This window comes from Centroberyx affinis, unplaced genomic scaffold (assembly GCF_046629955.1).
Source record: "Centroberyx affinis isolate AG114_WGS23_722 - 3 ecotype Tasmania unplaced genomic scaffold, CSIRO-AGI_Caff_v1 ptg000576l_1, whole genome shotgun sequence".
Taxonomy (NCBI): domain Eukaryota; kingdom Metazoa; phylum Chordata; class Actinopteri; order Beryciformes; family Berycidae; genus Centroberyx; species Centroberyx affinis.
Window position 1 is genome coordinate 88,176 of NW_027279216.1, and position 21,825 is coordinate 110,000.

General features: G+C 48.4%; 1 protein-coding gene across 1 annotated transcript in view; it reads right to left on the reverse strand.

The window, feature by feature from the left end:
* The window catches only part of igsf3 (immunoglobulin superfamily, member 3), a 61,783-nt gene that overhangs the window by 5,452 nt on the left and 34,506 nt on the right, over positions 1 to 21,825 (reverse strand). The window contains exons 4-7 of the mRNA XM_071518372.1: positions 19,106 to 19,492; positions 16,039 to 16,446; positions 13,025 to 13,453; positions 1,981 to 2,391 (exon numbers count right to left, since the gene is read on the reverse strand). Of these exons, the coding sequence (XP_071374473.1) occupies positions 1,981 to 2,391; positions 13,025 to 13,453; positions 16,039 to 16,446; positions 19,106 to 19,492 (1,635 nt within the window). The remainder of the gene's footprint in view (positions 1 to 1,980; positions 2,392 to 13,024; positions 13,454 to 16,038; positions 16,447 to 19,105; positions 19,493 to 21,825) is intronic.

Sequence of the window (21,825 nt, forward strand, 5' to 3'; positions counted from 1 at the left end):
TACACTGTATATACAGCTTCCTGGTATAGTGTTTGATAATAACTTTGAAACAGAGGTGAGACTCGAGGGAAACATGAAAGGGAATCCACTTCCTTACACAAAGAAAAGTCTGCATGTGGTGCACATACTCTGAGAATTGAATCATGTGCTGGCGCTCCATTAATTGTTGGAGCAGTGTTCACTTTGCTCTCAAAATAAAATATGACTGTTGGACAGGGGAAGCTGAGACAGAGATGCACTTCCTGAAAAAGTTCTCACTATTTCTACAAATGTCCCAACAGAGTGCCTCATTTCTCATCCGCTTAGAGAATAAGTGTGAGTGTGAAGCAGTAAATACTGTCGTCCAGTACGACTTTATGTGCAATAACCTGAGACAATGAGTAAAGAAAGAAATTGCATATTATTTAGAAGCATACTACTACATACTACTACACTTTCTTTTATTTGATATCTTTTACTGTGTTATTTGTACTATTATACTCTCTATGGCATACTCTATTGTTTCTTTTGATTAATTAGACTTTTAACCCTCACTATTAATGGTATTATTATTGAGTACCACCAAAGCTTTGGCAGTATATTCTGAATTGTACTTCATGCCAGTAGAGCTCATTGAATTGAACTGAATTTGAGTGCTTTCCTTACCCTGCCAGTTTATGACCAATCTGTCTGACCTTCAGGTTCTAGTTGGACAGATGCCGCAGACACACCATGGGTTTCACTCTGCATTCTAAACAGGACCCCTGGCACAACCAAACTGCTCTCAGAGAGTCTGAAAAAAGTCACCTTCATCTGGTGTGAAAAACAGATACCATGCGAAAGAGGAGGGGCTTATAGGCGGGGTACAACGCCCGGGGACCGACTCCAGTTCTTTTGCCAGTGCCTTGGTCAGGACACTGACAGGACACTGACAAAGACATACATGTCTTTGATGGTGGGAGGAAACCGAAGCACACGGTGGAAACCCACACAAACACGGGGAGAACATGCAAACTCCACACAGAAAGGGTTCGAGGCAACAGTGCTAACCACTGAGCCACCATCCATGTATGTGAATTTGGGAGCGTGGGATTTCAAAATACACACCAGTCAGCATTTTTCTTTCTTTGTACTATTTTTCACAATTTCAAATGATAGTAAAGACATCAAAACTATGAAATGACACAAATGGAATGGACAAAAAAAGTGTTACACAAAACAAAACTGTCTTATATTTTAGATTCTTAAAAGTAGCCACACTTTGCCTTTATGGAAAGGCAAAGGCTTTGGAAAGAAATTCATACATAGGCATCAACTTCAATATTTATATTCGTCTGAAAAACTAATTTTAAGCATTTAAGCATAAGCCTTTAGATCAAAATGGCTTTAAGATAATGAAAAAGATAGAACATTCAATCAGGTGTGTCCAAACTTTTGACTGGTAGTGTAGAGGTACAGGAGGTCAGTGGTAAGGGACTAAGGGCTAGGGGGAAAGTCAGTCAAGGAGGTGGAGGTGGAGTGTACTTTAGGTAACTCTGTCATGATGTGGGATGTCAAGGTGGCAGTGGGTACATGGTTTCAAGCGCTTTTGAGGTTTTTGAGTGCCGGACCAGAGGATTAGGTTCCTCATCTGTGCCAAGCTCTGCCCTCTGGCATTCCATATGGCAGCTGGCATGGGACTACACTCCGTCTTACTCTGCCACCTGAGCTCTGCCCAGGGCAGGTGGACGTTGATGGGGTCATCAGAGCGAGGCGGCCTCGAGGCCTTGAGCGGAGCAGGTGGGAACGGGAGGCAAAAGAGTAGAACAGTAAGGACAAAGGGCAAAGAGAGGGGAAAGGGGTAATTTGGAAGAGGGAATGGGATTACTATGCTCAACTGGTCTCAAACAGGAGCTCAGGACAACATGTGGGGCCAGAGTGGCAGCTGCTGCCTGCCTGCAGTGGGGAATAACTAAGCATACTGTTAGATAAAGAAGCCAGCTGGTCTGACCCCTCACTCACCTGGCTGTCTGACCAGAACATGAGTGAACCCTGAAGACTCCCGGGACAGCCTGTACCAGGCCCCGTCTGGGTCGCTCAGCCACTCCTCCACCAGGCAGTAGTACGTCCCAGAATCGCTGCTCTCCGCCCTGTTCAGCGTCAGCGCGTAGAGACGGGGCGACAGCCTCTCCGCCTGCACGCGCCGCCGTAGCCTCTCCTCGTCTGCGTAGGCGCCATACTCGAACGCCCCCGAGCGCTCGATTCTCAGCAGCAGCTCATCCGCCTCGCCACCTGTCGCGCGCCGCACGTACCACAGCACGGCATGCTGGGAGTCCGTGCTGGTCTGGGAGGTGACGGAGCAGTTGATCCTCACACGGCTGTCCTCCAGGTACGCCTGCGAGTGGTTGGTCTTCTGAACTCGAAGCTTACTTGCTGCAACAGGGAGAGAGGGAGGGAGAGAGACAGAGCAAACAGTCATTCCTCTGGGTGTAGAAAAATGTGAGCGCTGGTGACAGGTACACAATGCAATTTCTGTTTTGTGACAGACGGCCTGTAGCCGGGTTTATTTCTGGTGGCAGCAGGGCAGAAAAAGATACTGGTGCGTGGGTGGGTACTGCAGGTGACAGAAAGAGAGAAAGAAATATAAGGGGAGAGAGAAAGGAGGAGGAAATGCCAGGCAAATCAAAGATGAGGGGATGAGAGGTCTGTTGGTGTAAAGGTAAAAATGGAAGATAAGATGTAGAACAGTAGAATAGTCAAGGATGAAGGAGAGCGGTGGTTTGTAAAGGAGAGCTATGTATATATTAGGAAAGGTACAAGATAAAAGCAAGGCAGGGGGTCTGTCATTCTGCCAGAGAGAGAGAGAGAGAGAGAGAGAGAGAAAGGGGAAGGAATGTACTTAGAAAGTCAAGCGGGTGCGAGAAGCGAGGCGATAGGAAGGGGAGGAGACGATGGAGAGGTGAGATTGAGACGTCAGGGAGGAGCTGGGGCTGCCCTGGGTGCTGTGACGGGATTGGTTACAGTGACATCGGGTGTGGGATAGGATTAGCTGCAGGTACATCAGGTGTGACCGCCACCACAGACCCCCGCTGTCACACACTCAGGGGGGGATTAGCTGAGCACCAAGCATGTACACACAGAAAACACTCTCAATCTCACGCTCATACTTTTACACACACACACAAACACGGACACACACGTGCCTGACGGAGCACGCATAATATCGATACACACTTTATGTACCAACACAAACACCCCGTGAGAAAGACACAAAAAAATCCCACCTTGAAATGATCAATACAGCTCATTAGAAGCAGAACACTTGACAGCAATATATTTCTCATGCTGTAAGAGCGGCTGTGTTTTAATTTACATTTGTCATGATATGGCATGAAATAGGACAGCTCTGCCACTTTAGCAGATTTAGCAAGTGTTGAGACACTCTCCATCCCCCGTTTCCTCTGCTTTCCCTCTCCTGCTTTCTTTAACAAGCCCCTGCCCCCCCTCCTTTCATCATGTTCTCTCCCTAGCTTGGGCTAAGCTCTGCTATGACTGACTGACTGATTGACTGCCTGGAGTCACAGCCATCTGCCCAGAAAATTTCACCCTTACCCACAGATTGGCGAGTGTGCTTGAATGGTCAGTGTTTGTGATTCTTGTGTTTACTTTGTGAGTATTTGCTTTATGCGCAGGCATTCGGTTGTATTCAAAAGATGCATTTTCAAAGCTACGAGGCATCGCCGGACCACCTAGCTGTGTAATGGCATCTTGAGTGAGCATCCCAAATTAGTCATCATCATTGCCTCGCTACCCACCAGAGACTCGGTCGGAAGCTTGACAATCTCCCCATCCGGAATTACTGCCGAGCCCTGCGGACTCCTGGCAATCATTTTTGCAGGAGAATTACCTCAGAACCTCCTGAAGTGGAACCATGCTGGATTGGATTGGCACAGGACAAAGCAATTCTCTGTCGTTCCCATTTGAAGTTTGAATCCGCAGCCAGGAGAAAAATTGGGGGCTGGAAGCCTGTTGCCTCACATCAGTGTTTACAGAATTGCCTTTTCAAAGCTTAACTAGGCTAATTATTCAAGCCCTATTAGGTAGCATCATGAGCTATTACAAGTTATTATTACTAAGCTCTTACTTGGGAGAGAAAGACGGACAAAGACAGAGAAAGAGAGATGGGGAGAAAGGCGGAAGAGAAAGGGAGAAAAGAAAGACAAATACTGGCTTTTCTGTCCTAGAAATGGCTTCAATGCCCCATTCCTCCTGAATTCTCTTGCCGTGAACTGTCTCAGTAGGAGAACAGTGAATTCACAGACCGGCCTGTCACATCCACTGACACGTGTCCATTCCCACTGAGAACGAGGACAGCTACAGCCCTCTTAACACAGCACAGCGATGCATCTGCTGATGAGGATGGAGAATACTTAGGCTGAAAACACTGTATGACGTACATGTGTGAAATGTTGCTGTATGTGTGATGTTAGCGAGGACAGAGTCGCTATGCTGCAGGAATAGACCGAGCATGCACCATATGTAGGGAGCCTGTGCAATCATACATCTGTAACAAGGCCATTCATCATGTATGTGCTATGTGCGTTCCCTCAACAGCAAGAGTGGATCTCGTATGTGTGTATGTGCCTGTGTGTTAGCGAGGCTGTCAATATCTATGTTAAGTGTGTTTGCATGTTCTCTGCTAGTGTGTTTCTTTAATGAGTCTCAGGGGTGCAGCCACAAAGTAAGACAAATCCGTAATTGGAAACACTTGTCATCTCCGTTCTGCATTACTGAATGTGCCAGTCAAACCTGGCCCAATGTCTATGTATGCAAGCGCATGCCCTTACTTTATATGCAACAGGCTTGAACTTGTTCTCGTCTTCTCTTTTTTTGCTCACTTTATTTCCTCCACAGGAAGAATAGCAAAAAACGTGTGTCAGTCCGTATGTTTTTGATTCTCTAAGCTTTCTTTGCTACATGACTCACAGGTAGCTCATCTGGGAATTGACAGCCACTCAGATGGGAGATGGGAGGAGATAATAATTTTGAAGTTAACCTTGAACATTAACGGTGTGATAACACTCTCTCACACACTCCACCGCCTCTGTGGTTTCCAGGGCAACCCCGTCTCCACAGACAACGAGGGCGTGGCTAGAATACCTGCGAGAGCCCCGCGGTGTCTTCCAATGAGGAAGAGCAGACCCAATTAAACACAGCCAGAGCCTTGCGTTTCCATCATCAGGCACGATTGAACGAAAAATGTATTACTATTCAGATTCTTGCTCTGCAAAGACGTGTACAAGTTTCTCCTTAGCAGATCAATAAATGTTTGAGAAGTATTTTAGAAGGTTGCATGGAGATTAAATAAATTGAGCTGTATGCACAAGGAGTGCCTCTTAACCCACAACTCCACTGGTGGTACTGTGTATATGTGTGTGTGTATCAGTTTTTTGCTGAGCATGTGGCATCATTACAGTACAAACGCACACACACACACACACACACACAGATGCACACAGTACAGTCACTAAGTGGCTCATTGAACCCTTGCCTCGCCTCCTTCCCATGTGTGCCCAATTTGTCTCCGTTAATTGCTACACGAACTGCAGAGTTAAGATAAAGTTGCCTTTATTCCCTTTATTTATCAGTGGAGTTAAGCACACAATGGCCACAAACAGCAGCCTAATTTTGGTGAGGAAGAAAGATAGAAAAGCAAGCAGCAAAGCTACACCACGCAACACAGTGTTTTATTTTGGAAGCCAACAGCTGAGCAGATGAAAACGTCTTTGTGAGATATTTTATGGTCCAGGGGGAAGAAGTGCACAGCTAAGGCTGTAACTGCAACATCTCAATGTGTGTGCACACACACACACACACACACACACAATGTAACTCAATTTCAGAATAACTTCAAAGGAGCTCAAAAACAGCCCGGTCAAGTGTTCAGGTGTCTGAGAGGAGAATACATTCAGAGATAGTAAATCAAAGACTGTTAGTCTTTATTCTTTGGCTAGAGAGGAAATTCAGAACATTTTCCTCTGTTTTGTGCTGCAGCTCCAGGTGAGGTCTTTAAATACAGAGACAGGCTCTTAACACTAAGGTTAATGTCTCTCCACCTCTGTGCGTAACTCTCATTTTTTTCCCTTCATCACAATCTATCTCTTTGTTTCGACCGATCATCATCTCCACCTCTCTGTAGTCTTATCTCCATCTCTCATCTTTCCTCCCTGCTGCAGTACCATGATCTATGTCTCTGCCAATCACATTCTGTCTAATCACATGCCACCGAACATGAATATTCAGCAACCTCACCTGGGGGTTCATGAATATTAATGAGGCTTAAATGAAGAGCGAACACTAGAGGTGCTGGTGGGGTCTCTGCTTAACATTTTCGCTCTTTTTAAATATAGTCTAATATGTACTTAATGACCACTGAGATGACAACCTTTCCACTGGGCCAAAGATGTAATACCTCCACTTAGTTGAAGAAAGGCCAGAGTAGGCAAAAGTGATAAGACAGATATAAAGGAGAGAGAGAGAGCCAGAGAGAGAGAGAGAGAGAGAGAGAGAGAGGAGAGAGAGAGAGAGGAGAGAGAGAGAGAGAGAGAGGGAGAGGGAGAGAGACTAAGAGAGAAAAGAGAGAAAAGAGAGAGACAGAGGGAAAAAGAGGGTGGTGGGGAGGGGGGGTGACAGACAGAAAGATGAGAGGGATGTAAAAGAGCAGAGAGGGAGAGAGAGAGAAAGGAGGGGAGGAGGGGTTAAGGAGGGTGGGATGAGAGAAAAGTGGGGGAGTTAAGGGATATATCCCCTAACCGAACAGATACTCACAAGCACCTACCACCAGAGAGAGCGGAGGAGGGAGAGAGAGTGAGCGTGAGAGGGAGGGAGGGGAGCGAGTGAGACAGAAAAAGATGAGAGAGATGTAAAAGACAGAAAGCGAGAACATGCTCCTGGGGGGATTTCGGAAGCAGCAGGCAGTCTCTCCAGCTCCACTCCAGAGGGCTTATGGTCTTAATGGCTGCCTGCTCCGCCTTTAGCATTAGCATTAGCCCGGCCCAGGGCTAATCCACGGCCGGGACCCTGAGCATGTCAGGACTGAGGGCTTAGACACGCCCTGATCCCCTGCAGAACAGCTCACTTTGGCTGGGTCGCTGCTCCCTGCCAACCCCTGCCACGCCCGCTCCTCCACCCACACACACACATGTACACACACGTGCTTCCCGGCCCTCCTGGACCTCTGTCACAGGGGGGAGAGATCAGAGCGAGAGCGGGGTGCCAGTCAGGAGAGATGAGGGATGGGGTTCTCCCTGGATGAGGCGCGGCTGCTCCTCTGCTATAATGGGAGACTAATTTCTATGCTAATGACAGCGATGTATCTCTGATCCCATTGTGTCAAAGGGAGATTACCACTCCCCTTCCCTCCCCTTTCCAACCCCCCCTGCAATATCATTAAGATTGGGCTAATTACGGGGATCTGTGCACGAAACGGCAGCCCTGAACAACACACACACACACACACACACACACACACACACACGAGTGCCACCTCCACCACCAGCACACTCTGCACTTTCTCTCTTCCTGCCGGTCTGAGAGAGAGTGATCACTGGACGCAGCCTGGCCTGACGGGAAAACGGATGCAGGAGGGGGGTTGAGATGAGGGGTCAGGGCAGGGGAACTCTGGGAGATTAATGGCCCACAAGAAGCAGGCATGGGAGGGGGAGAGGCATAAAGGCATATCAGATTGAGCTGTGCGCCTGCGTGTGAGTCTGCCAATAAGCATAAAACACATTATGCTCATTAAACCGTAGTGAAGAGTGGCCATAGATACTTTTTAGTAAACCCAGCGGAAGCTACAGAAAGGTGTGTTTGTGCGTAGGAGACATTGCTGTGCCTCTCCCCTGCCCCTTCTATTAGCCAATGATTTACATAGGGAGCAGCAGCAATGTAGCTATCTCTGAGTTACGACTTCAATTACAGCAGCAGTAGGGCACATGCACACACACGCACACGCATGAGCACGTGCACGCACAGGTGCTTAAGAGAGATGGAGAGACACAACACGGAAAATCTCATTGTGTCTGCAGATTGGGCAGAACAAGGAAATGAGGCCTAGATTGGATTGGACTTGGCAGGAAAAAATTGCATGCCTGTGTGTGTGTGTGTGTGTGTGTGTGAGAGAGTTTGTGTGTGAGAGAGAGAGAGAGAGAGAGAAACAGAGAGAGAAGGGTTGCACTTGTGAGGAAGAAGATGTAGGGAAGAGCCTGACCTTGAGTGTCTGAAACGGGCGTGATTAATCAAAAGCCTTTTATGAAATTATTTTCTGTTTCAGTGCACCATACAAAGGCTCTTCATTTATCACCCATTGTGACCATGTGTGTTCACATGAGCACGATTATTTGTGCATGCAATATGTAAACTGTAAGTATGTGGTGTGTGTGTGTATGTGTGTATGCTGTATGCAGGAGAGGTAGGTGGTGCAGTGCCGGCACACAGGCTGTGTACGGTCTGTACACAGAGTGCAGCCTGAGGTGAGCTTGTGGGCAAACCCAAACTGTATCCAGTGCAGCCGAAAACAGGGCATAAAGATTTACAACCCTGTCTCCAACAGTAACACCGCGATAACGCTGGCTTTGTGTGCAAACAAGCACAGCTGCCATATCCTTATTATTCATTAAATACTGACAATGGTGAAGAAGCTATTTGAAGAGAAATGTAAACATAATCGAGAGAATTATGAGGAGGAGGAGGGGAAGCAGGGAATTATAAAATATTGAAAAATCACAAGAGTGAGAAAGAAGCTGGGGGCGTGGAGGGAAACATGCAATAAAGTGAGAGTGAAGGGGAAAAAAGACATTAAAAGAGACTTATGGGCAGAGAGAGAGAGAAAGAAACGCGGAAAGACAGAGAGGAAGCTGGAGAGGAGTACATGAGGGAGATAGGCCCGGCCTTAATGAAGATAGACGGCTCCCATCCATGCCCTGATAAGCAGGAACCTCCCATCACCGCGGCGACGCCAATGCTATCAATAACGGCTGGGTGGCAAGTACTTCACTGGCATGAAAGGAGTGCGCACACACGGCATCTGTTAGTGCCAGCCCCCATTAACTGAGAAGACACCCACAAGAACTTAACCCACAGAGAGGGAGAGAGAGAGAGAGAGAGTGGAGTGAGAGAGAGAGAGAGAGAGAGAGAGAGAGAGAGAGAGACGGAGAGCAAGAGGGGAGGACAAGAGAAAGTGGGAGAGTTAAGGCATATATTGTGTCCGAACTGAAAGGATGCCCACAAGCGCCAACCCAACCACCAGAGAGAGAGAGGGGGAGAGAGAGAGAGAGAGAGAGAGAGAGAGAGAGAGAGAGAGAGAGAGAGAGAATGAGAGAGAAAGTTAGAGAGCAAGAGGGGAGGAGGGAGAAGTAGGAGAAAGTAGGAAAGTTGATGCTTCTAACTTGGAAGAAACCCAGAAGTAGAGAGGGAGGGAGAGAGTAAGAAGAGTTAGAGAAGGATAGATAGAGAGAGAGAGAGAGAGAGAGAGAGAGAGGAGAGAGAGAGAGAGAGAGAGAGAGAGAGAGAGAGAGAGAGAGAGAGAGAGAGAGAGAGAGAGAGAGAGGGAATAGGAAAATCAAGACATACATCCCTGTGTGGCTTTGATTGTTGGCCCTATGGCGCAGTGTTTGATCATGTGAGCACAACATGGCCAGGCAAGCGTAGGTGTGAAAGGATATGAGGAGAGACTCTAAGTAGGACATCCCCCTCCATCATCACCATTGCGGTTCTAGCAAAGACAATAACCAGACGGTCTTAATATCCCACTCCTCAAGCCACACACACACTCACACATGCACACATGTGCACATGCACACACTCAGATGATGAGAAAAATGTATTGAATTCCCCAAACCATCATTAATCTGAACTCCAGTTCCATTAGGGAAGATTCAGCATAATTAGTTTTGTGTGTTTTCAGCATGTGAGTGTGTGTGTGTGTGTTTTGAATTATGAGTAGCTGATATTAGATTGTGTCGTGGAGACCGAGGCTTCCCTGGTGATCTGCCATGCTGAACATGTGTTTGCTTTTATTGCATTTCAGAAAGAGACAAAGACAAAACACAATCAGGTGAAATCTAATATTCCTGCCACTGTATGTGGGACCGTATGCTGTGTGCTTATGTTTTGTGTGTGCGTTTGTGCAAATCTTCAGCAGTGAAGGCTAATATGGAACTGTGTTCTACTATACGATAATTACACTTTTGCTCTAGGAGGCAATCCCCCGGTATGAGTGTGCGCATGTGTGTGAGAGTGTGAGTGCGTGTTTGTGCTCCTGTGTGTGCAATGGATCTCTCCTGAATGTAGCCTGTGGGGGCTAATTCGAGCCCAGCTGCTGAAGAAGGTTGCCCTCACGATGAACATAAAAATAATGAGTGTGTGTGTGTGTGTGTGTGTGGGTGCAGATATGTGTCTGTGTGTGTCTCCCTGTATAGTAAATTGGTGAACTCCTCTGATCTGGCCCTAGAGACTTGGACACTGGCAGTATGCTGCTACTCCAGGCTGGAACAGGAACCAGGCCTGGGCAGGGCTACAGGCACCTCACTAGTTTAACGAAACACCACACTGACCGGCAGATTGTTTCTCTGTGGGGCGGGCTTTTATCTACATCCAACTGTTAGTTCAGCTAAGATGCACGGATGCTGGATCAAGTGCACCCTTTCTAATGCTAGTGTTCACTCTCCCCTTTTGAAGTTATACTCAAATTTAATGAGGAGTGCCATTATGCATTTTCAAACCTTCATATGTTAGACACACACGTGTCTTTCTTCTGAGAGTTCAGGACTGTAGTGCAATGGACCATCAGCGAGCCGACAGAAGCACTCAGCTCTGCTGTTGTTGTGTTGGGTATCAGGGGTGAACTACGCTTCTGTATATATGCATAGTATGCATATGAGGCTCTTAGAGGCACATCACAAGAAATATGGTCACAAGGGCATTCATGCAAGGACCCAGAAATTGCACACACAGACACACACACATAAACACAGACACACACACACACACATATGTGCACACACAATACTGGTGAGGCAGCTCATACATATTGAGCAGGCACCTCTGGAAGCATGATTTAAAGTCTCTCAATTATGTATCTGGTCAGATGCTGCGTTCACTCACACCTCATTACCCACACTCCCCTTTATCCTACTTCTTTGAGAAAGGAACCGAAAATGCCAGCCGCTCTTTTAGCCAGGAGTGGTTAACATTTAGGAAAACAGAGAGGAAAAAAAAAAGATTGGGAGGAGAGGCGTGAGGCAGAGAGACGTCCTACATTCTGACAGATGAATCATCAGTCTAAATGAAGATCTGAGTCCACAATCAAACAACACAGGGGGAAGATGAACATAGCATGGTCAGGACTGAGCCGGGCCGCAGCAACCAATGGAATAGGGGGATTACTCACTCCCCCATCCTATCAAATTCTCCTGTGAGATAGTGCCCTTACACACGGAATGATCGCACAGTTACCGTTACCGATGGCTTTCAAACGGCAACTGATCACATCGTCACGGTTACTGATGGTATTGCCAAGGTAACTCATCACTTTGTCATGGAGACGCTGCTAGAAAAGAGTGGGAGGAGGACCGAGCAGTAATTCCTCTGTGATCCCAAAGCATTCTGCAAAACTCTGTGTGTGTGTGTGTCTGCATGTGTGGGAATGTGTTTTTGTGCGTCCTCTGATTTTCTTGGCTAAGGATAAACAAAGTAAACTGCACATGGGGGAAGCTAAATGAGCATTCAGGATGATAAGTCGATTTCCAAATAACTCCTGAAGGGCCTGGGGACGCTGTGTGTTCTGCTTGAATGGTTAAGGTCAGAGCACAGTTAGCCAAGCAAGTAAAGCACTGTCTGTGCGCTCTGGTGTGTGTGTGTGTGTGTGTGTGTGTGTGTGTGTATGCGAGAGAGTCTGTTTACCTCAGTTTGCATTTGTGTGCATCTGGATCAATAGAGGCAGCGCGGTGAAGAGAATGAGAGGCTATACATGTGACTAAATTCCACTGGCTCACTTTGAAAGCCCTATTGATCACCAGAGTCTGTCAACTGATCTCAATGCAAGCTTGTTACTTATCCTCACCTTAACACGCCAGAGCAATGTCAGAGGCCTGCACACAGGCAAACATACACAAATGTGCACATACCCATTTGCACCCGCTCATGGTCACAAGCACACAGACGGCTACAGACAAAAGGTTGGCATACTGAAAGATGCCGCATGACTGCCGATCTCGTTGACAACCTACCTCTCACCCCACCCACACACACCTCGTTCATGTGAGACATAGTGAGCTCTAACCCCCAGGCAAACCCACCCACTCTGGGCCTCTCAGGCAGGGATGAGAGGAAAGAGGAACACTACATGTACCACAATGCTTTGCTCCACTTCTTTGGAGGGCAGAATGCAACGGGGCTTTTATCACTGGGATGAGTATTTGCACAGGCGCACTCACCTTAATAAAGGAGGGGTCATTCTGTTAAAGTAAAGGCCGGGCTAAACTGTGCTGGTGCTAGTGTGTGTGTGTGTGTGTGTGTTTAGCCACTAATTGGGCTGTGTTTTTGAGCGTGTGTGTGGCACACAGAGGACCAATGAGGGCGGTGTAGACAGAATAATGTCTCCGCTGAGGAAAAAAGTTCAAGGACAGATTGCTCACTCCCTTTATCATGCTTTCTCACTCCCTGCCTGTGTCAGTCGCTTGCTCCCCTCTGTCCTCCTACTTTCACTCTGTTTCTCTTCCTGGGGGATATTAGTGATCCATTCACTCTGCTCCATTAGGAGACTCCACCCTGCCCTCCACACACACACACACACACACACACACACACACACACCCCAATTAGCAGTTAAACCACAGACTAAGAGCAATTAGAGTTGGGAAAATTCCTCAGCTTAGAGAATTCTCTAAGTGTGTGTGTCTGTCATGACTGTGTGTGTCTGAATCGGTGTTTATCCCTGTTTGTGTGCTGGTGTGTGTCCGTTCCAATTAGGTGTGTGTCTCCCTGGCAAGGGGCCACGCAGCTTTACCTGGCTGTAGGATATTGATGCCGAGCAGGTTGGAGGTACGGTTGGCTACTCTGCTCCAGCTGTTGTCATAGTTCCTCCTCCACAGGACGGCGGAGCACTGGTAGGTGCCCGCCTCGCGACGCCCCGCCCGCGTCATCGACAGCCGGAAGTTGGTGTTGGCGTGGGAGCGATCCACGGTGGTGCGGGTGCCCAGTCCCAGCAGCTGCTCCCCCCACTGCAGCGTGCCCTCCCGGGTGAATGTCACCAGGTCTTTGAACTCGCCCTGGCCCTCGCCCTCGGCCCCCGCCGTGCCCGACGGCTTGAAGCGCCAGGTGACGGAGGTGGGGACGCGGGGGTTGTGGCGGGGCTTGACCAGGCACAGCAGGTCAAAGGAGTCTCCGAAAGTCAAGCTGGGCGTGCGCGACGAGGCCGACACCATGAACGAGGACTCTAAGTGGTGGGAGAGAGGAGGAGAGAGGTTGTTAGGAGGGCACAGATGACATTGTTAGAGAAATGAGCATTAGTCAAGCAGTCTTTTACTTGACAATTAATGAACCCTTCAATCAGTTGCCCTTCTGCTGATTGTGTATAACAGCACGACACTGGCTGGGTGTGTGACTGAGTCTGTCCTCTAATCACAAAGCTAAAACCTGCAGCAGATGATGATGATGGGTGCAGGTTTCCAGGAAGGAAGTTTCCTTTTAAGCACGGCTACCGAGGGGAACGAAGCCTGGTGCTGGAACTGATACAGACAGTATTTACCCAGGGTGCACTGGGCCCTTACTCACAGAGGAAAATGCTGGTCGAGATCGATTTCTCCTAACTCCCAAGGGTGACCAGAGACAGCCACTTAGCTGGTGTGTGTGTGTGTGTGTGTGTGTGTGTGTGTCTTTGTGAGTATGTGTATGTACATTGTGCTTGCCTGTAAATGTGACTTTGTGTGCTTGACGGTGAGAGTGAGCATCAAAACTAATGGTGATGCAAAAGAGAATACCCGAGGGAGAGATTTCCTCTAAGCGCCGATGTTCGATCTACGCCCCACTCCTTGCCAAGTCCAAACTATCCTCATTAAGATAACAACGCTCACCCTACTCCGTATATTACTGCCAAGATACACCTACACTGGAGAGCGAGGGAGAGACTAGATAAAGAAAATCCCTTTATATTCCTCCATACCCCTTTAATAACCCGGCCTTGCTATGCCCATTCCAGGGCATTTCATTGAGCGCGAGTGAGCGAGTGAGAGTGTGAGAGAGAAAGACAGCCAGCTGCAGATATAAAATAAAGAAGGGAGGGGCGGGATGGAGAGATGTTGATGAAGTCTGATTTTTGCCAGATTAGATAATTCATTTCCTTGAGACTTTGCAGATTTCTCCATTATGCTCTTGTCAACAGTCCAGTCTCTCTTTCTCTCCCTCCATCTGTCCCTCTCCCTCTCTCTCTTTGACAGCCGTCGTCCCTGGTGTCCTTCAGGGTGTGTAATCGATGGCTTTATGTCCAGGGTTGGCTACTGCTGGGACAGCCGCCCGGGGCCATAACTCTCTATTAGACAATAACTCTCCCCTCTCGCTCCATCTCTCTTCTCCCTCTGTCCCCCTTCCATCCATCTATCTCCCTGACTGTCTGCCTGTCGCTGTGACAGAAAAGAGGATTTCACGCAGATCCATTTTCCCATACAACTCTGTCTTTGTCTCCGTGTGAATAAACATGAATATGTTTGTGAGTTCTACTCTGCACAGTGCGTGTGAGTGAATGGGAGAGTGACTACTGTATGCGTGTGTGTGTGTGTGTGTGTGTCAGCCCAGGCTTCTCAATCACACAGACCTGCCACCCCAGACACCCCAGGGGTCCCTTAAGCCAATCAGCTAGCAAGGACGAAAGACTCTCTAACGAGCACCTTTGCCTTCACCGTGGCAACACAAACACAAGGCTCCCAGAGGACATCCCTCTCCCATCCCCTCCAGGCCCAGTCAGCAAGAGGGGGAGGCACAACATAAAGCAGGGAGCTGAGAACGAAGTGAGCAGAAATACTGAAAAAAAAGAGCAAATGCTCTCTATCTGCATGCCAGTCGTTACTCCAATAAACAGTGTAGTTGGAAGCTGAAGTGAGGAAGCCAAGGACAGAAAACAAATCTGAAAACTAAGTGAAAAATACACAATGACCGTCACACAACAGTGCACATTCAGAAAGTCCTTTGATCAACATGCGTAGAGGGGAAGAGGAAGAGACGTCAAGGAGTATAATGCAGAAGGGTCGAGCAGCTTCGGACTTCTCCCTAATTTGCATAATGCGTCCCTTGTTGCTCAAACTAATGTTTCTGTTGTTGCCCGAACTTAACAAATGGCCACTTAAAAACTGACATCTCTTCTCTGCAGCACCGCTGTGGCCTGCTGCAGGGAGCTAATCCGCCGGCTGTGTGCGTGAGAGAGTGTGTGTGTGTGTGCGTGTGCGTGTGTCTGTGTGTGTGCGTTGAGCCCAGTGCTCCTGGCCTGCCAGCTCCTCACTGCTCCGCTCCAGTGGCTTCCTCAGCCTGTACCGGGGATGTTCAGCTTAACTCAGCACTGACAGAGGAGAGCCACAGACTGTGAAACACATTGCCGCTGCATTTCCATTCTAATAATTCTGACTAATCCAAGTATGTGTGTGTGTGCGTGTGTGTGTGTGTGTGTGGGTGTGCGCGCGTGTGTGCCTGCATCTGTGTGTATGATGGGTGGTGTCCTCTGTCACGGAAAAACTGCTCTTGATGTGTGGCAGGTGGTGTGAGAGAGTGTGTGTTATAATAGCTCTTTCCCCAGGGCGGTACATGAATAAACCATGCTGTATTCCACTGTGCGGACTGCATTTTCTGTCTGAGCCATTCATCAATCTTTAGGAAATCACAAACCATAAGCCTCTCTTTGTTTTTGGTTTTGTGTGCGTGTGTACCGACGCACGGTCTTGTAGGTGTTAAGAGTGTTTACATGCTTTACTGACTTGGGAGGTATGAGAGTATACAGTATGCAGGGCTTAAATAAACCAGGCGAAATAAACCTACCGACAGTCTTGACGGTGACCATCTTGGTGGCTGACTTCTCTCCTATCTTGTCCCAGCTGAGCTCTGGTTCGGTGCCGGTCTGTAGCCACTCAGTAGCCATGCAGCGGTACTGGCCCTCGTCCCCGGGCAAGGCGTTGTACAGGGAGAGAGTGTATGTGTCGGCCCGCACCTTCTCCGCCCGTATCTCCCCGTAACTGGCTCGCTCTCTGTAGGAGGGGCTGTGCCGCACGGTGCCATCCCGATCCACGGAGGCCACCTCCTGCGCCGGTCCGGTTGCCTGCTTGTCCGTCCACTGCCAAAACACAGACAGCGGGCCTGTGGTGGAGTGAACCAAGCAGGTCAACTGGACCGCGTCGCCCTCCAGGACCTCTGAGGAGTTACTGGACAGCGACACTGTGATGTTACTCTCTGAGGGGGAAAAGAGAAGGGAGAGAGACATGGAGGGAAGGAGGGAGAGAAGCATACGTGAGACACACAAAGAGGAGAGATGAAGGCAGGTGGTGGGGGAGTTAGGAAAAGTTGCTCGAATTCTCTCTTCTGTCTAGCACTGACATCACTTTCAGAAATTGAATTCCAGAGACAATAGAATCACACTTTCTGTGTTAAAACATTCAGAGACTACAGGAGGCCAGAGGCGATAAAACAGATAGCTGTGTCTGTTCTCCAGAGTATAAGACAAGCCTGTACAAGCAATGCGTGTGTAGGTGCATGTGCGAGAGGACGATGGTGCTGTTTTGTAACTGGCCTCGGGCGCATTAGAGTGACAGGCAAAGAAGAGGCCCTGGTGAGTTTGTCTGTGTGGGTTAAGATCCTGTTTCTGATCCCCGTGCAGCGCTTTGACCAAGTCCACATGGGCACGGGGAAGAAGGCCAAGATCACAGGGCTCAGCGTCTGTAGGGTCCCGCCTCAAAAGAGGGGGAGGATAAAAGTCTTCAGTGGCTCTTCTGCTGTGTTTTGCTGCTTCCCTTGGCTCTCATCACTCCAGTGCCTTTCAAACATCATGGTGCTCTACTGGGCCTAAAAGCCCCTTTAGCCCCTAGGGCCAGCGGTTGGGTCTCGGAGGGATGTGGCTAAGGGTCTCTCCCTCCATTTCTCCCCTCGGGCCAAGCTCTGCTGGTTCCCTCTCTGCTCACCAGCCCTCCTAATAAGGATGAGCTCTCTGTGAATATGGAATAAAGCTGCTCCTTACTTCTTTCACACTCAAATGAACAAAAGGAAAGCCCTTCATCCTTTTCTCCTTCCTCTCTCTCGCTCTCGTTCCAACAACTTCACAGTTTTTTCTCCAACCAACTACATAATGCATTCTACCCCTTTTCTTCATGCTGGAATGTGAAGAGGAGAAGAGGATGGTTACATAGACAGTTAAATACATGTAGATACATCCTCCCTCTTGCAAGATGGGGTCTGGACAACTTTCCTTTTCCCCTTATTTCCCCTTTCCTTCCTTCTCCTTGCACATTTCTTTTTGATTTTTCACTTTTTCGGTCGACAAAGTATTCTGGCACAACTTCAATCACTGACAGTGTGCATGGAAGGGCAGGCAGGCAACACTGGAAAAGAAGAAATTCCTGCAACACTTGCAGTTATGAGACCAAATTTCCGCATTTTTCACTTTTTCCTCATCAGCTCCATTTTCTTAACTACTGGATTTTCTCTCCATTCCTTGTCCCTCTCTCTCTCTATCCTTACTCACTCCATTTTGCTCCCCCTTTTCATGTCTCTGAGGGAGATTCAGTGTGGCATGTAAGCTTTTCTCCCCCTCCCTCCCCCCAGTTGCAAAGGTAAACTCATCCATCAGGACTGATTTGTCAGAAGTGTTTACGTCCGTCTTTCCTTTTCTGTCACCTCTGCCTGCCTCTGCCTGCTTCGTCAACCTTAACCCTTGTCACCCCCTATTACCCACTCTCACCCTCTTCCCCAATTAGAGTGATGCAGCACATCTTGTAATTGTGTGCGTGTGTGAATCTGTGAGAGAGAGAACGAGAGAGTGGACAGTTTGTACATGAGATACATACCGCCTGACCCCTACTGCTGCATTCCATGAAGTTCTCTTCCAGTAACCATGGCTATTATCCTGTGTAAACCCTATAAACATCATTTACGGGGCATTAAGGTCTTTTGTTGGAAAAACAAAACCTCCCATACAGAGAGGTTCCCGGGAGATTACCGCAGGCCTGGGGCCATTGTTTTGGGCTGATTTAGCAGGGGGAGTAGAGCGGTCAGGGTATGGTAGTGTATGCTGTTTTAGAGGGGATGCTACTCAGTAGTTATTGTGTTTCATTACGCTGGTAGCAGCTGGCTACACACTCTGGTCCAACCCAGAGAGAAATGGAGATACAGAGAGAAGAGTGGCTGAAGCCAAGGACCCAGAGACTGGTGGAGAGGCACTTCACTGCTGCTGTCGACGGAGGGGAAGGAAAATCTCAGTGACAGAGAGGGACTGTGGGCAAGGTCTGGAAGGCTCTGCTGTAAATTTGCATCCATCAGCTGCCAGCCCCGCACAACCCCATTGGCCAGCCCCGTGCAGCCCAGCTGAGACAGCTTTGCCCCAGCAGAACACATTAATTTAGCCTGGGGATCCACTTAGAGGGCCCTGGAGAGGTAGGCCCCTTTCTCTGCTTCTCTCTTTCTCCACGCTTTCATTTCACGGCTGTTAGCTCAGCCTCCTTGAGCCTGGACTCTCTTCAGCTCTCCATTATCCTGCTATAGTGTTACAGCCCCTAGCTCAGCCAAGGAAATGGGAAGGACCATAATGCTGCATTACCAATCCTTAGCAATCCACTCAAACAGAAAATACATCAGGAATAAGAGCAGCATTATCCTTCCCCCTCTTACTCACAGCTAACAATAGAGAGTTGTGCTGTTCTCTGTGATAGGCCACCTTGGAGAGAGCGAGAGCGAGAGCGAGAGCGAGAGCGAGAGCGAGAGAGAGAGAGAGAGAGGGGGGGGGCATTGCATATCGCCTGACATTAAGATAAAAACTATCGTTATCAAAAGGCCCATCAGTCTCAGTGTAATTGACAGAGGACAACTAAGCCAGGGGCCATGTGAATAGATGATGACTCACTGAGCGGCTGGACTGTGATCTGAACATTGCGGGACCTCTTGCTGCGGTCGATGAAGTCTCCCGTGGGCGTCTTCTCCCGCTCCGTCACACGGCAGATGTATTTCCCGGCGTCCTCTGGGCGCAGGCGCTGGAGCTTGAGCAGGTGCACATTGGCGCTCTCTTTACGCACGGTCATGTGACCAGCGGCCTCACGGGCGACATAATCGGGTCCCAGGACGGGCACGGCGCTGGGGCCCACCACGGCCACCGGCGAGCTGCTGAAGACCCACGACACCGAGAAGAAACGCTCGGGGACATTCTGGGCCTCAATGGTGCAGCGAAGCTCCAGCGGCTCACCGGCCGTGAAGGACCGTCGCTCCGTGCTCACCTGGATGCTGAAGTCCCGATCTGAGAAAACAGATGGGGAAAAAAAAGGGGGTTAAAGGCATGTTTGGTAGATTAATCAGGGATGTGGTCGGGAGATTGCAAAAAACAGAATGAAGTAATGTGTTATACTGGAAACAGGAAAAGTCATTAGTGACAAAAACCTGAAATGGCAAATCCCTTTTGAATGCCGCATGTTGCTATAGCTTTGTAAGATAAGAAAGTTATCAAATAAGTACACAAAAACCTTGAATAGGGTACTAGAATTTGAATAAAGCAGCAGAATGGGAAGAGTGTGGGTGTGAGGGAGGAGATCTGTTCAAGAAGGTGATGTTGCACTCTCAAAACAATTTGTTTTTGTTAGCTTGTCAAAGGCAGAGACGGATGTTTGAATATGGGGTAAAATTGAAATGCATAACACTACGTTCTCTTAATATCCACAGTCTGGAATGCTGAACCTGCACGCTAAAGGAGAGAGAGAGAGACGGAGAGAGAGAGAAAGAGACAGAGAGACAGAGAGCAAAGGCGGAGGGGGGGTGGGGGGCGGGGGCCGTCTCTAAAATAGCGTCAGAGGGTGCGAGAGAGAAAACACAAGTGGAGACAGAGAGATAGGAAAAGAGAGAAGGTTGAGGTCATGGAGTGCAGCTCCCTGGTAAAACGCTGATCTTTCAGCCCGCTCTGCTCTCTCTCTCTCCCCTTGGTTTCACCTCTGCAATAAAACACACATCTAATTAAAATTCTCTTCAGCAATCTGAAACGGAGACGTGCGCTCTCTTCTCCTCCCGCACGGTTTGAGACAGAATAGACAGAATAAACATCGCCGGTGCCGGCTCTTTCGCTTGGCCAAATTACACATGCACGTCTTGTTTGTCTGCGCTTGTGTGTGCGTGCGCGTGCACATTTATTTACAGTATTAATTTCCAGATGATGAGCGCGGTACGTATCAGACGTTTGCTTTGCCTCGCAGTGAGGTGCTAGCCCCCGGCTGTAATTATAAAGACTTTAAACAGACTTCCTGAGAAACACACTCATGTGGAAAAGTTCAAAGCCTGCCGATGGTGTAGAGCTCGTTATGCTGGGGAATGTTAGGGGGGAGGGATGGGGGTATTGTTTACACACACACACACACACACATGCACGCACACGCACACACACACAAACTCAGTACGCACACACAATAATGCACAGATATGCATACACATATTGTTTAACACATACAGAGATCGCAAGCCTGCATGCTGAATGCCTTTCTCAGTAGACTAACAGGATATACAACATGCAACATGCAACATGCAAGAAATCTGCTACACACACAAACACACACACACACACACGCACATGGGCGTCAGTGCACAGATGCCGAAACAGAGGACAAATTGCTTGCTAAATCTTCAATGAAGCAGCAGGACAGAAAGACATTTTGTTATGACATATGAATGGGATGTGCGTGTGTGTGCATGTATGTATGTAATTGCGAAAAAGGTGTGAAGAAGCCGTGACCCGCTTTGACAAGGATTCGGTCACCACGCAGCATGGAACTCAATTAGGACCATGTTAACAGGAAGAGTTCAGCCGAGAAGGACGCAGAGACCTGGGGCAGCAGACGGCCTCACAGGTCCCGCACATGTTAGTGTTTATGGCTAATTAAATAAATAAATAAATAAATAAAAGCACCGAGCGCAAACAGCAGAGCGAGCGAGAGTGAGTGAGAGAGAGAGGAGGGGGAGAGGAAAAGTGAGGGAGCAGAAAATAAGATGCAGTGAGAGACGTGACTGCAGAAAATAAGGAGAGAGCGAGATGATGTGAGAGCAGAGAGAGAGAGAGAGAGAGAGAGAGAGCGAGAGAGAGAGAGAGAGAGAGAGAGAGAGAGAGAGAGAGAGAGAGAGAGAGATGGTGAAAAACAGAGAGTGAAAGGTACATTAGGATTCTGTCCGTGGCTCGTCTCTCTGCTCCTGGGTGTGGGTGATTAGCTAGTGATGGGGCTGTCTCAAGATCCACTCCATCTCTTATACTAAGAGCCTAATGAAGGAGCTGCTCCCTCACTTTTTTCCCTTTCTCTCCCTCTCTCTCTCACTGGCTCTCTATCTCTCTGTCTCTCTTTCTCTCACATATGCACGCACACAGGTGCAACATCAAATGCACAAGTTTACTAGTACATGCCCAAAAGTAAGTGGTGTACTTGTATAATAAAAGTATGCAGAAACGAATGAGAATGCATCCACACACACACACACACACACACACACACTCGTACACGAGCACTCACACCCAGAGCCACACACGGTAGCACGACTCTGCTGTATTCCCTTTGTCACGCAACAACACTTCCATCCATTATAGATTACAGGAGAGAAAGA